The 12,853-nt window shown below is 42.5% G+C and overlaps 1 protein-coding gene across 1 annotated transcript in view; it reads right to left on the reverse strand.

Moving 5' to 3' along the window:
• C9 (complement C9) overlaps positions 1–12,853 on the reverse strand; it is a 189,477-nt gene that overhangs the window by 134,138 nt on the left and 42,486 nt on the right. The window contains exon 2 of the mRNA XM_069627168.1: positions 3–120. Within this exon, the coding sequence (XP_069483269.1) occupies positions 3–120 (118 nt within the window). The remainder of the gene's footprint in view (positions 1–2; positions 121–12,853) is intronic.

A 12,853-nucleotide genomic window follows, 5' to 3' on the forward strand; every position in this document is an offset into this window, starting at 1 on the left:
ACCTTTTGTTGTGAGCACGGATCACACTCACTCCATTCGCCCCATTTGCTCAATTGGCAGTCCACCGGCGAGGGCGCCGCAACCTCTCTGAACAATCGCTTTAGAGGTTTATCTGAAAAGCTAAGAAAAAAGATGCCTTACTAAACACACCCTTGCATATAGCAGTGAAGAAATGCACAACTTTAAATTGCTAAGATTCGAAATATTTCATAAATACAACAGATGCAACACACAGCAAAATGAGAACCTGTGACTGATGGGACGGGCGTCAGCAAGAAGTCAAATGGGTAATTAAAGAATTAAATGGATTTGAATAGGTGATGGATACCCTTTCTGCTCATTTGACCACATTACATCTCACTTAGGCCTATTGTTATTCCTTTGCAATTGTTTGATTGGTACTAATATAGGTAGAGACGCTATGATAGCTTGTAAATAACCAAGAATTATAGTCTTTTCTATGTTCATGTCTCACTCCAACCAAATGCCTTACAAAATCAATAGACAAAAGAACATGATGAAACAAAACACATTAAAACAAACCATCACGACCTCAAAACAAATGCAAATCTCATGATTAAATTAAAGAATAACGGTCAGCAGGAGTCTAGTCTGAATGACAACAGGTGCGTTTGCTGCAACCTTGAGGGGGAGATTACAAGACTTCGGCACATACACAGGAAGCAAAAAACTTCCTCTGAGTGAGAAGGGACCTTGTCCACTCCCTTCTTCCATTGGCAAGATTTTTCCGGTCATGATCAGCAGCAGTTATTCAAAACATACCTTGCTCATGAATTCAGAATAGGATGGTTTTACCAACTCTACTTAGCAGCGTCGTAGCCAGAGCTTCAAAAGAAAGGCCCCTTCCAAATGTTTAACTTTCTAGTTTATTTTTCCAAACAACCTCTTCTCTTGGCTTGGAGAAAGCAACTCACCTTATATACATTACATTATCAGAGGTCGCCAAACAGTCGATCGCGGGCGACTAGTAGCTCGCCTGAGCCTTTTCCGAAAAATAAACATTTATCCTAAGTTATATTATTTAATGGTGATTTTTGGAGCCATGTTCCGTGTTCAGGATCAGAACCCTAGTTGGCCCAATTGCAGGCAGAGAGCTTGGCTACTGTGCCACTTGGAACTGCTTGTAAGTCACTGACAAATGTCAGTATCACGTTATGCTTCTGCCGGCCGCCTGTAGTACCACAGTTGGCCTCGGGCGCCCCCACGACAGTCTTTCTTAAGCAAGCTGCTCTTGTTTGCCAGAGATGTTGGAGGGGCTGGGGCAGGATCAGGATCATTGTGACCACGCAATGAAAATATCACAGTAACACTGCTGCTCGCCTGGAAATGTTCAAAATAATATTTTAAAAAATGGTGCAATTTCTTTCCAAATTCCACACCGTACATTTCCACTTTAAATCACTTCCATGACACAAGTACACCCACTTTTAGTACATTAAGCAATCCATAGACACGCTGTACAGTAGAAGCCTACCAGGGTAGTTCAGCAGGTTGACAGACCGATGCTGAGATGTTATATATTCAAAACTACAGGTTGTTAATCGTATGACTTTTTGCAATGCATTATAAACAAAGTGCTATACAATGTGTTTGGCCAGGGTATGGGTGGGCTGGTTGCTTGCTTATATTCAGGGCTGAGGTGAGGATATTTCTGCCCCTGTGAAAATCAAAAGTTGGCACCCATGAACCCACAGTTTAATTTCCTAAAAACTGCTGTCAGCATAACAGAAGCATTTGTGATTAACCAGTTTGACAAGCATATAACATCTTTATAAATATAACTTGTGCTAAAACACAGAGGGGCACACAAATAATAATGATGTGTTATTTATATAGCGCCTTAATCCAAAGCGCTTTACAGAGCACATATTTACATGCAATATCACCCAACTGAAATTGGTACGTGTATCGACCTCAGAAGGATGAAAGGCTGAGTTGGCCTTGCAGGGATTTTAACCTGCGACCTGCAGATCACGCTCAGATAGCAGCAGCGAGCGCTCAACCCGCTAAGCTATCTTACCGGCAAATAACAGAGTATGTGTGGTGTCTGACAAAAAAAAACATTTCAAAGAAAACTTTTGAACGCAAGCAACATTTTTCAATTTGGAAATTACTTTTTTTTTATTTGGAAAATAATAGTGTGCCTAGCATGTAGAAAGCCTGCATAAAACGCAAAGGAAGGGGCACAAAAATTACAGGATATTTGTATGGTAGTCCAACAAATATCTGTCTTTTTGAGACAGCTACTAATAAATAATAATGCAACAAAGAGGTTTTTGAAGTTCTTAATATATTCGTGAAGGCATAGGTTATTCCATCTGTTTACAGAGGGGAAATAATCAAGCCCAAAAAATATTGGTAAAAATTCTGAGGCTTATAAATATCCCCACCCCGATATCGGCCGCTAGTAGCTCTCCACTGTTGGCATCCACTACAAGTAGCTCTAGCTAACGTAAAGGTTGGAGACCCCTGCATTAGATGATTCAGGAAATTGCTTGCTCCCAAAGTGTCAAAGGCTGTTCACCAATGATTACCAGTAGAATAATGACCCACAGCAAAGTCAATTTGAATCGCTTGATTGGTGAAAGGCCTCTGATGCGTCAAACACCAAACTCTCCTCACTATGCCTTGTCTAGCAGTGGACTTTTAGAGCGACAGTCAAATTTACAATCAAAGTTTACAGAGCACTAAATGGTTTTGGCTATGCTATTTAGAAACACACTAGATTTCCCAAAGGCAGTGGTCGAAGTGAGCGGGAGAGGTCGGGAGCGGTGCTCCTCTACTTTTTAAAATTAAGTTTTACAGCTCCCATACTTTTATTTTAAAAAGAAACCGTTCCGGAACGGGTTCTTTTTAAAATAACAGTGCAGGAAGAGTTTGAAACTTTCCCTTTTAGTGCATTGCACTGAACGTTCCCCTAAACAGCAGGCGCATGTGTTTGGGGGTTTGTATTGTGCGTGGGAGGGGACATGGCAATGGGGTTTGTGGGGAGCGGGTCAGGCCAGCAGTGAACATAGTTCTACTACTTCTTTTCTTACACTTCGACCACTTCCCAAAGGTACTGTCTGAGATCCTCTTAATCTGTCCATCTGCTCTGCTAAAAGATTGCAGACAAGTTGTGTACAACTCAAACACATAAGTCCACAGGCCTACTATGAATTCAGATTATAAGCAACTCTGTAACAGATTCCAATTTTAATCGATTATGTACATATTTATTGCAGTACTATTCATGAGATCCTAAAACATTGAGCCATGTGGGCTGTGAGGGCATAGGAGAAGGTGACCAGGGCTTGCAAAATCTACTAGCTCATTAGCATTGGCAAGTAGTTTTTATGAAGGGCAAGCACCATTTGTAGGACACTCGACCTTGCTGGCGAATATGGGGATGGTAGAAGATAATTTTGCATTTGCTGCAAACACACTCCCTGTGAAAGGACCTGGGAGCTTGCAGAACACTGTCGGGAGAGTGATTCTATTCAAGGTACTACCCATTTTGATGACAAAAATCTATCGAATGGTACAATTTTACCTATTTACTCCAGTACTATTCTATCGATTTTTATAAATACGGAACATGTGTTGCGGGGGTGTCACCTGCTCCCCAGGTTCAGTATTATTTGGGTTAGGGGATTACAGGGGTGTTCCCCACTTTAAAAAATTGGTTGAGGGGACAGAAAAAAAAGAAAATAACGAAAAAGGGACCCTGCGAAGTCGGATCCGACCCGCATTAGAGGGACGGATCTGACAACGCAAGGTTGCAGGGGAAGCGGCAGCGACCAAGCAGTTAAGTAGGGGAGAGGGTGGTGGTGAAAGGTACATTTTGGGTTGTTTGGCTGAAGTGCAAATCAATTTGCGGCGAAATGGACTACTGTCAATTTCCGCCGCAAATAATTACACTTCGGTCAAACAACCCAGAACACCATTAAAGCAACTGGCCAGCGCACAATTTGCGCTACAGCTCAAGCCTGTGAAAATGCGCCGGTCACCTTTGAGAATAAGGTGACCTGCTCATTTCCAAAAATGGGTTGTCTAAAAATAGCATATCCTCGGCTCTATTTTTAAATGCCCCATTTTTTGAGGGTCTGGATCAAAATCTACATTTAAAAAAAATAAAGAAATGGTTACACTATGAGAGGGAAAGGAGAGAGAGGGAGAGTGATGGGTGAGATGTGAAGTGATAGGCAAGAAAGCATAGGGAGAGCAGTGGGCCAGAGGAGGAAGCGGTGCACAACAGAGCAGAGGAAGCAGTGATGTGATGGGCTCGAAATCTGAGAGCGAGGGAGGTTACAGAAAGTAGAGGGAGCGTTTGGTCAGTGAGCCAGAAAGCAGAGAGGAAGCGGTGGGCCGGAAAGAGGCAGTGAGCTGCAGATTGGGAAAAAGGATGAGGGACGAGTGCGATAGAATGGGAGAAAGGATGCAAGATGCAGAAGCATCACAAAAGAATTAAGCACTGTATATTGCGGGAGGAATTGTAGAGTGTAAGTTGGGAGTATGATTTGGAGTGTGGCAGGTGATGGGCAGTGCATATTGTGACTTGACAGTGTGACATAGCACGTGAGTATTTGTATGACAGAGTGAGAGGTTCAGGAATGCAAGTTGTGATGGGGAGTTGGTGAGATGTGTGGTGTGTGTTGGTGAGAGAGGTGTGTGGGTGTTTGGGGGATTGAGAACATAGAAGGGGAATATTTTCAGCATTACAACTGATAATGATCAATATAGTTAATACTATTAAATAGGCATGCTCATTAAACCAAGAATGTAGCCAAATCAAAAACTGTTCTGCCAAGTCAGACACATCTGGGATTCTTCCTACTAAATTAATACAAAAGATACATAATAATGATACCCTGTATCTCTTGTAGCCTTGCACTCTGCCTATTTCCTGCAATGTGGCAATCTTACACCCTCCAGTTAATACAAAATGTCCCACAAAAATGCCACAATAAATAAAGATTTGTGCCGCAAAATTTGCCGTTTCATGCCGCAGAATTTGCCATTTCTTGCCGCAAAATCCTGGAAGGTCTGATTTTACAGAAAACACTGATAAATATTTTGTCAACACTCACCTTGGGGTGAGTGCATTTTGCTTAGGTCGAGTATGTAAACGAAGAAACTCGCCCTGGGATTTTTAATAATTTACAAGGTCTGGATACTGACAAGGAGGGGTCATTTTGGGGCTAAAGTCTTTCACTAAATCAATAACAAATCCTCTCTCCCTACTTCTAAGGGGCTTGCCCGGCCTCATTGTAGGAAATCATGTGGTGAATCATCAGAATGTCTGTCAAAATTAAATGTCCTCCATCAGCAGGGCTGGACTGGGAACTTAAAGAGGCCCTGGAAATAATTACTGGGGACCAAAAGAGGCCCTGGAAATAAAGTTCAAAGTGGCCCCAAATGACACATTTTCAGCAAGCCCAATGCTTTTCCCATGAGAAAATTTGGAAATACCACAGAAAAGAGGCCCAGGGTGCAGAGGCCCACCGGGAAATCTCCAGAGTTCCGTATAGGCCAGTCCACCCCTGTCCATCAGAAACCAGTAATCTAACCATAACACTATAAACTTATGTCTTTAACTACAGTGAAGTTCCTGTTTACTTCACCAGTAGAAGAACTCCGTTCTCCTGGTTTCTTGTTTCCGTCTTACAGTAGAAGTAACTCTTTCAATGTTCCAACATAAAGGACCAGGGGAATGACTCCCTTCTCCTGTGCACAGTGACCTTCAAGCACTACGGCAGAAAATCTGGATTAGTCTCTTTAACTCCTTCACTTTGGTTTCTTTGTTTGGCTTCCCGGACCCCTCTCAGTCTTCCTGCCATTCCTGTTACCTTGCTCTCTGTTGGGACATGGATCTAGGCCTTGGGTCACAGGTTCCTTCCTCTGCAATTTCCAATTCCTGCACAGCTCCCTGGCAGGCTCCAGCTGGTGGTCTCTGTACTGTTTCCAGACCTCACGGTCCACCTTTCTGGTCATGCCACCACCTCGACTGCTTCTTCCTTCTGGCGAGTTGGCTCCCAGCTGGCTCCTGGAATGTTCTAGCAGTGTCCCATGCTTTGCGGCCTCCACCTGGAGGAATAGCTTCCCTGCGTCTCTGATCCTCCCGGTTTGAATCTCCCAGGCAAGACTTGCATGCTGCTGGCTTCTGCAATCTGACTTCTCTAGTCTGTCTTAATTTCTATTTTGTATTCTTGACTCTGCCCTCCAGTTCAAGGGGGTATACGGTAGAGGGATGCAGGGAATATGATAAGTCTTGTAAGTGGCTTGAATAGCAATTACTGCATACCTCACCTAATTCTGCCATGTAGAACTAGAGGGGGGGGGGGGAAAGAATATGGACATAGCAAGTGTGGGAGGAAAAAGGAAATCAGGCATCAGACTATTGGGGATAGAGAAGAAGGAGGCGTGATGGTCTCTTAAATTGGCTGCTCTAAAGCATTTGTGAGGAGGTGCACTGCACTTAGACAGGGGACAGTCATTGGATGGCTCAAGAGACCAACCATGGGCCCCGCAGGGATTCTACTAACCCTAGAACTGAAGATAAACAACACAAGAAACCTAATTATTATGGAGGGAGTGTGAACTGCCTCCAGCCAGACCCAAACAAACAGCATAGAAGAGAATGTGTTTCCCATGAATGAAACAGTTGTAACATTCTGTGTTACTCAATGAGTGTAAGATAGACTGTATTCTTCAGCACATTTGCAAAGAGAAGCTGTAAAATGACAGACACAGAACAGTGTGAATTGCAGGAACGCTGCAGTTTCAAAATTGTGCTTGGAAAATGAACCATTAAAAATAAATCTAAGTAGGAGTCTGATGTTTAAACGCCAGCCAGCCCAGCCATTCAGTGTAAATCTTAGTGAGAGCTGGCAGGAGAGTAGCACACCCTGGGAAACCGCTGCCCTGGAGACACCAAGTGCTAAGAGCATGACAGCGAAAACCAGGAAGGTGGAGACATGGTTGTTTGGTAAGGAGGGAAAAGAATGGAGTATAGAATATGGAGGAATCTGGATAGGAGTGGAAGATTTGTGGTTAGGGATAAGTCATGGCAAGAGTGTTGTGCCGGAAGATGATGCTGGTTTGCTGGATAGAGAGACCTATTGCTGGGGGGTAGGATTTTGGTTTTGGAGAGGAGCACATTTTATTTGGGAGAAGAAGCCGGTTACCACCTTGGATAAGAAAACGAGGAGTATCAGTTGGGAAGAGAAGGAGAGAAATATTGTGCAAAGAGAGAGAAGACCTGAAAAGAGGAAAAAGGAGTGGGTCAAGAGATATGTCAGAGAAGAATTAGAAGAATCGTGTTAGAGACCAGAAGGAGGCAGTTACTGTCTTGGAGAAAGGAGATATTGATTTGGAGAGGAAAGGGAGAGATGTCAACTTCAGGAGGAAGAAGAAAGCTGGAGATGTGTTGTAAGAGAAATGGGAGTACTGTGGAGAAAACTAGAGGGAAGCAATCCTATAAAAGAGAGTTCTTTTGGAAAGGAGAGATACCATTAGAAGAGAGAGAGTTGCTGGCAGAAAGTGGAAAAGGCGTACTCTCAATAGAGAGAGAAGGAGAGACCGATAGTCTTGCTCCATTTAGCGAGGACCACCCACTTTGGTATTGCACAAATGGTGGATCACGGCGACCATGTTGGTCCAGGTTAGTGCAGAGGTGGGTGAAGGAACAAGATGGCAACACCATGTTGGGGAGCAGGGAGCATACCTTAGGGACAACTGGGACAGAGCAGGGCCAAGAGAGAATATGACGAGGAGAAAATGGTGGAAGTTGAGAGTAGTGCAACACTTCTCTGCTTTTCCCCACCAGAGTGCACCAATCCTGGGAACAGCCAACTTGCACCCAGTCTGGTGGGAAGACCCCACCGATCTACCAAGCTGCTTTTTAATCCTAGATGCCTTAAGAGAGAGTTTTAAATGTCTTTAGTTTTAACGACAAAATTACCTTCATCACTTCTTTTGTTTCGTCAAGGCTGTACTTTGGTAATTGTGCCTTTATTGGCCTCTGCTTCAATAATAATCGTTAGACTACACTGTGTGCATTAAAAAAGGGCATCTGAATGATCACATCTTTTGTATGCTCATTCTGATGCCCTTGGTGTATCAGGCATAACACTTTTTGACGCATGTGAGGAGGATGTGTTAATGCATCTATTCACTAGTGTCAAAAATGTGTTGTGAATTGGATCCTTAATGCCCTGCATAACCATGAAGCCTATTTCACAAGGTTTGGGGGAGGAGAGCGAGGGGAAACCAAGAAGAAAAATAATAATCAACACTTCATGGATACCCAATTTAGTCAGCTTGGGCATGATCCCGATGGCATTGTAGTTCACCTTTGAACAAGAGACAATTAAAACTTGAAGAGGAAAGCACCCACTGACCCACCTTCGACACCTATGAATTTCACATATTTATCCGAAAATGTGGCTAGCTAAAATATATACAAAAAAGATGTGGCTGCAGAGCAGTAGTTAGTCACCTGATAACAGGGGTAACAGCACCTCTTTTAAAGCAGGGAGGGAGATTAGACTGAGCTACTGCTATCGCTGCATCAAAACATGAGCAACCACTCTTTAAAAGCAACTTTGCATAATACCAACTATTGCAGCTAGAGAAACACAAACCAAGTTAGTTCATGCTGTTCTGCTAAACTGGCCACACCAGTGGTTTTACTACATGCTTGTGCGCAAAGGGCTGAGTACCTCACCGGAATCTCAGTACACCATGCATTTATCAATTTCCACACATGTGTGGTGCACATGGTTCTGAGAAAGAACTATGGAAAACATAACACTCCTATGCCTTGTAACGTGATCATGCATGATGTGTTGAGACTATAGTGAAGTAATCAGTCTGTTGAACATGTGTGTGCTAAATTCCCCTTTGTGGCCAGAACCAGCTCAACATGAGTTTTGTTTGCATTACACCAGCCACAACATTTTGTGTAATTCTGCCCTAAACACCAGTCTACATATATTGTTCCCTGATGGTGGAATTCCAGATTTCTGTGTTTCGTTACATTTCTGTGTTACTTTGCTACAGTAGTTTGTATTTTATTGAAATGTTATAGTGCTGTACGCCAAGGTGCTCTACAAAGTAACAACGATACACACATTCTAGTCCTTAGGTGCCAACAGGATGAAAGAACGAAAGCAGGATTGGGTACAAGGAGGGTACTGGCCAGTTAGAGGAAATTGGGACTGCAACCGAGGAGAGCGACATGGAGAGTAGACGGACACTACAGAGGAGATATAGGAAGGAGCCATGACAAAGACTTTTGAACATGAAACAAAGACAATTCAATAGTACGCGAGATTGGAAAGACAGTCTGCAAAGTGATCGTAAGGTGGAAGTAATGGAATTGTGAGAAGACCAAAAAGAAGACCAATAGAAGAATTAAAGATAGAGCAAAGAGGTGCAAGCTAGCAGACCAAGAAGAAGACTACAAAAGAAGAAGAGGAGAGAGAACACCACTGTGTCAGGAGAATAGCTAAGGGGCACTGTGGTCGCCTTGGAAACAAGACAACGTGGAGCAACACAGGTTCGGTCCCCGGTTTGGCACTCAGAAATCTCTGGGTATTACGCGCATTATAAATAACCAATTATAATTGTAATACTTTAGTGGAGTTGAATGAAAGAAAGAATTGAGCCTTCCACATTTTGTAAAGGTGGAAACGACAGGAACCGCTGTGTGTAAAAAATATTAATACAAGAGGAGTGTAGAATCAAAAATGACACCCAAGTTACAGATGAAAGAAGACATTGAACGAATAGAGGGATGAATAGATATGGAAGTGTGGGGTGCAGGTGGAGGGACCGTACACGAGGGAAGAAGAGTACCTCCGTTTTGGATGGATTCAGAGGTAAGAAATGATGAGACATCCAAGACTGGAGTGCAAGGAGACATTCCGTTAGGGCAGAAGGGATGGAATTAGTGAAGGAAGGAAAAGGATGTAAGAATCTGAATGTCATCTGAATAAAAGTAATGTGTAAAACCAAACAAAGAAATTGTAGAGACCAAGCAAATAGTATAAAATGAGAAAAGGAGAGTACCCAAGACTGAACCCTAGACCCATAAAAAAAAGGGTAGACCAAAAAGGATTTAGCTTTCCAGGAGATGGAATAAGTAAGATTAGAGAGATGGGAGCAAAACCAGGCTGGTGCTGAACCTTTAAAGCCAAGGTGAGCGACGCAAGACAAAATAATTGAGTGATCAATAGTATCAAAAACAGACAACAGTTTGCAAAGAATAAGCAATAAAGATTATTTAGAATGGAGGGTTGAAAGTAAAATATTAGAGAAAGAAAACAAAGTAATGAGATGTCAGCCATTTTGGCCTCCTTGTGGCACTAGGCCAGCATTTGTCTTCTAGGTGAATTTATTCGGGGACAATTTGAATCACCCAAATATTGACCGAATGAGGGGTTTGTGCAAAGAGAATTTGGCAAAATTGTAATAAATAATGCAAGTGCTGTCCAAATTCATGATCATTTGTAAGAGATCTTTAACTGATTGTGTACTGGCTCTTTTATTTTCAGAGGAATGCCACCAATATAGGCCCCATGCAATAACAATCCCAACTCATCATCTGCTGTAATCAGAATATTTTGTTTCAATAAAAATAAAATGTGTAAAAATATAGGTGCGTCCCTAAATCACAATGTTGTGCAAGTCACTGCAAAACACTAGAGTGAAAAATAAATTACCACTGTAGTCTGCCTAATTTGATGTCACTAATATGCGCTAATCTAAACGAAAATCATCACATTTCCTTTACATGCATATCTAAGTGGGTATTCTATAAACATGCACATGTAGTTTACAGTGCAATCAGAATGGACATTTATTTCAAATGGCGCATCTAATTTAGAATTTAAAACTATTGTCAGCCAAAGAGAGCCATCACCTTCACTTATGAGATGCAAATGGTTTTTGGAATTCGAATCGAAACACCATTTCTTCATTTCACATAACCAATAATTTGAGGCGAACAGCTGAAAAACGAGAGTGAAAAATTCTTTTGGGCTGTGCAAAGAGCATTTTGTCAGCACATACTGACACTCGATTCAAAACCTAAAGAGAAATTCACGTGGCGTCGAAGTATCTTTTAGGAATGAAACGGGTTCCTATTTCGATCACATGAAGAGAAATGCAAAAGGGTTTGGGTTTGCAACTTGTAAATAAGTGAAAGGAATGTTCAAATGGTTTGATATTTGTTTTGAAGGGGGGAGGCATGAAGAATGATTAGCAGGCTTTCAAAGTCACTGCCGCTATTTTACATCCATCTGTTTTATTATAAAAGAGCAGTTTCAGTGAATGCCTTTCTCACATGTGGCTTCGTATGCATCAGGGGCCACACACCCCAAGTGACCATTTGCTTTCTGAAAAAGAATCAGGACATTGTTTTTTATTGAACCTGGAAATAGAAATGCCCTCCACTTTCCCCAGGATTCCATTGCTGAGGATTTTAAGATTTTAAATGTGCAATGGGTCAGACCCATACTTAAATTTTTAGTAATCAGATTAAATCTCTTGGACAGGCAACAGTCTCTGAAAACATCTCTGCCACTGGACTGACACTTTCCTCTGGATGGGGAGGCATTGGAGTTCCAGATTATCTTGTCATCATCATCATCCCTTTAGGATGTAGGTAAAAATGTGTTCCCCAGTTCTGGTTTTCCTCTGGATCCATTTAGAAATCCTTCTGGGTCCCGTGGCTAAACCACTTCTGTGATCTTACTAGACATTTGTTTGGGCAACAATATGTGGCTTGGCAGGTAGCAGAAAATGATCCAGTTCGTCCCTCTCCAATATGAATATGACAGTGGGCTTCACTGCGAGTTTTCCGGTCCGGAAACAAGGGTGCCGGTAAGCTCACTGGCACCCTTGTTTCCGGATCGCCAAACTCCGAGTCTGCTGATAGTGGCAGCTGTGCCCGACACATCTGACCCTGCTGGGTGCAGCGGCCACGGTAGGCAGACTGTTCTCGGAAGCACCGGCACTGTTAGCAACAGTGCCGGTGCTTCTGTGTGCCCAATCCCATAGAGTCCCATAGGATTCTTGGAATGGAGAATTACAATTTGCTGGCACCTGACTTCCTGGGCCGTCTGACTAGTAATGAGCCGGTGGCCCCGGAAAGCTAGGCCCCGGTAAAATATTACGGGTCCGGTGGCAACCGGCCGGTAGCACAGGCAGGGTTACCTACGGACCCATAATGAGGCCCATTGTATACGAAGACAACCCCCACCCACTAACCTCATATGACCCCACAATTTTGATTGGGTAAGTTCTATGATTGTTCTCCTTTGCCATCTCAGAACCAAAAGGGCCCTCGTCATTACATTCCCGTTGACCTTGATGTCAACTTTATATGTCAGCTGCAACTAGAGCCCGATCTTGAAATGGAAACCTGAGCTGTGCAAGAATATTCCCTTTTGAAATAACTCTTTGGGTGAATATGCAACAGTGGAAACGTGACATTCTGATTTTTAAGAACAAAAATTCAATTATATAATTTTAATTTCTGACACAGTACGCCTACTGGTGCTTTTAATATTTGCAATATATGGAAAATATATAGGTATTTTTGCATTCTGCTCAAGGCCATTTCAGAATAAAAGTCGTTTTTAGTGAGATGTACAACTAATATGATTATAGCACAAATGTGTTTCAAGTCAGTAATCTCAATGTACATCTTTAAATGGGTTTCTGCAAATTTGAATTTATGAAACTGTGTCCTCAATGTGGGCCTAAATACATACCAGTTATAATCACCGATTGTTTCTTCTTTGCAGTAAGATACATTGTGCTTTTAAGCATGATGTTCACAACA

Source organism: Ambystoma mexicanum, chromosome 6p (genome assembly GCF_040938575.1).
Source record: "Ambystoma mexicanum isolate Mex_15411 chromosome 6p, UKY_AmexF1_1, whole genome shotgun sequence".
Taxonomy (NCBI): Eukaryota; Metazoa; Chordata; class Amphibia; order Caudata; family Ambystomatidae; genus Ambystoma; species Ambystoma mexicanum.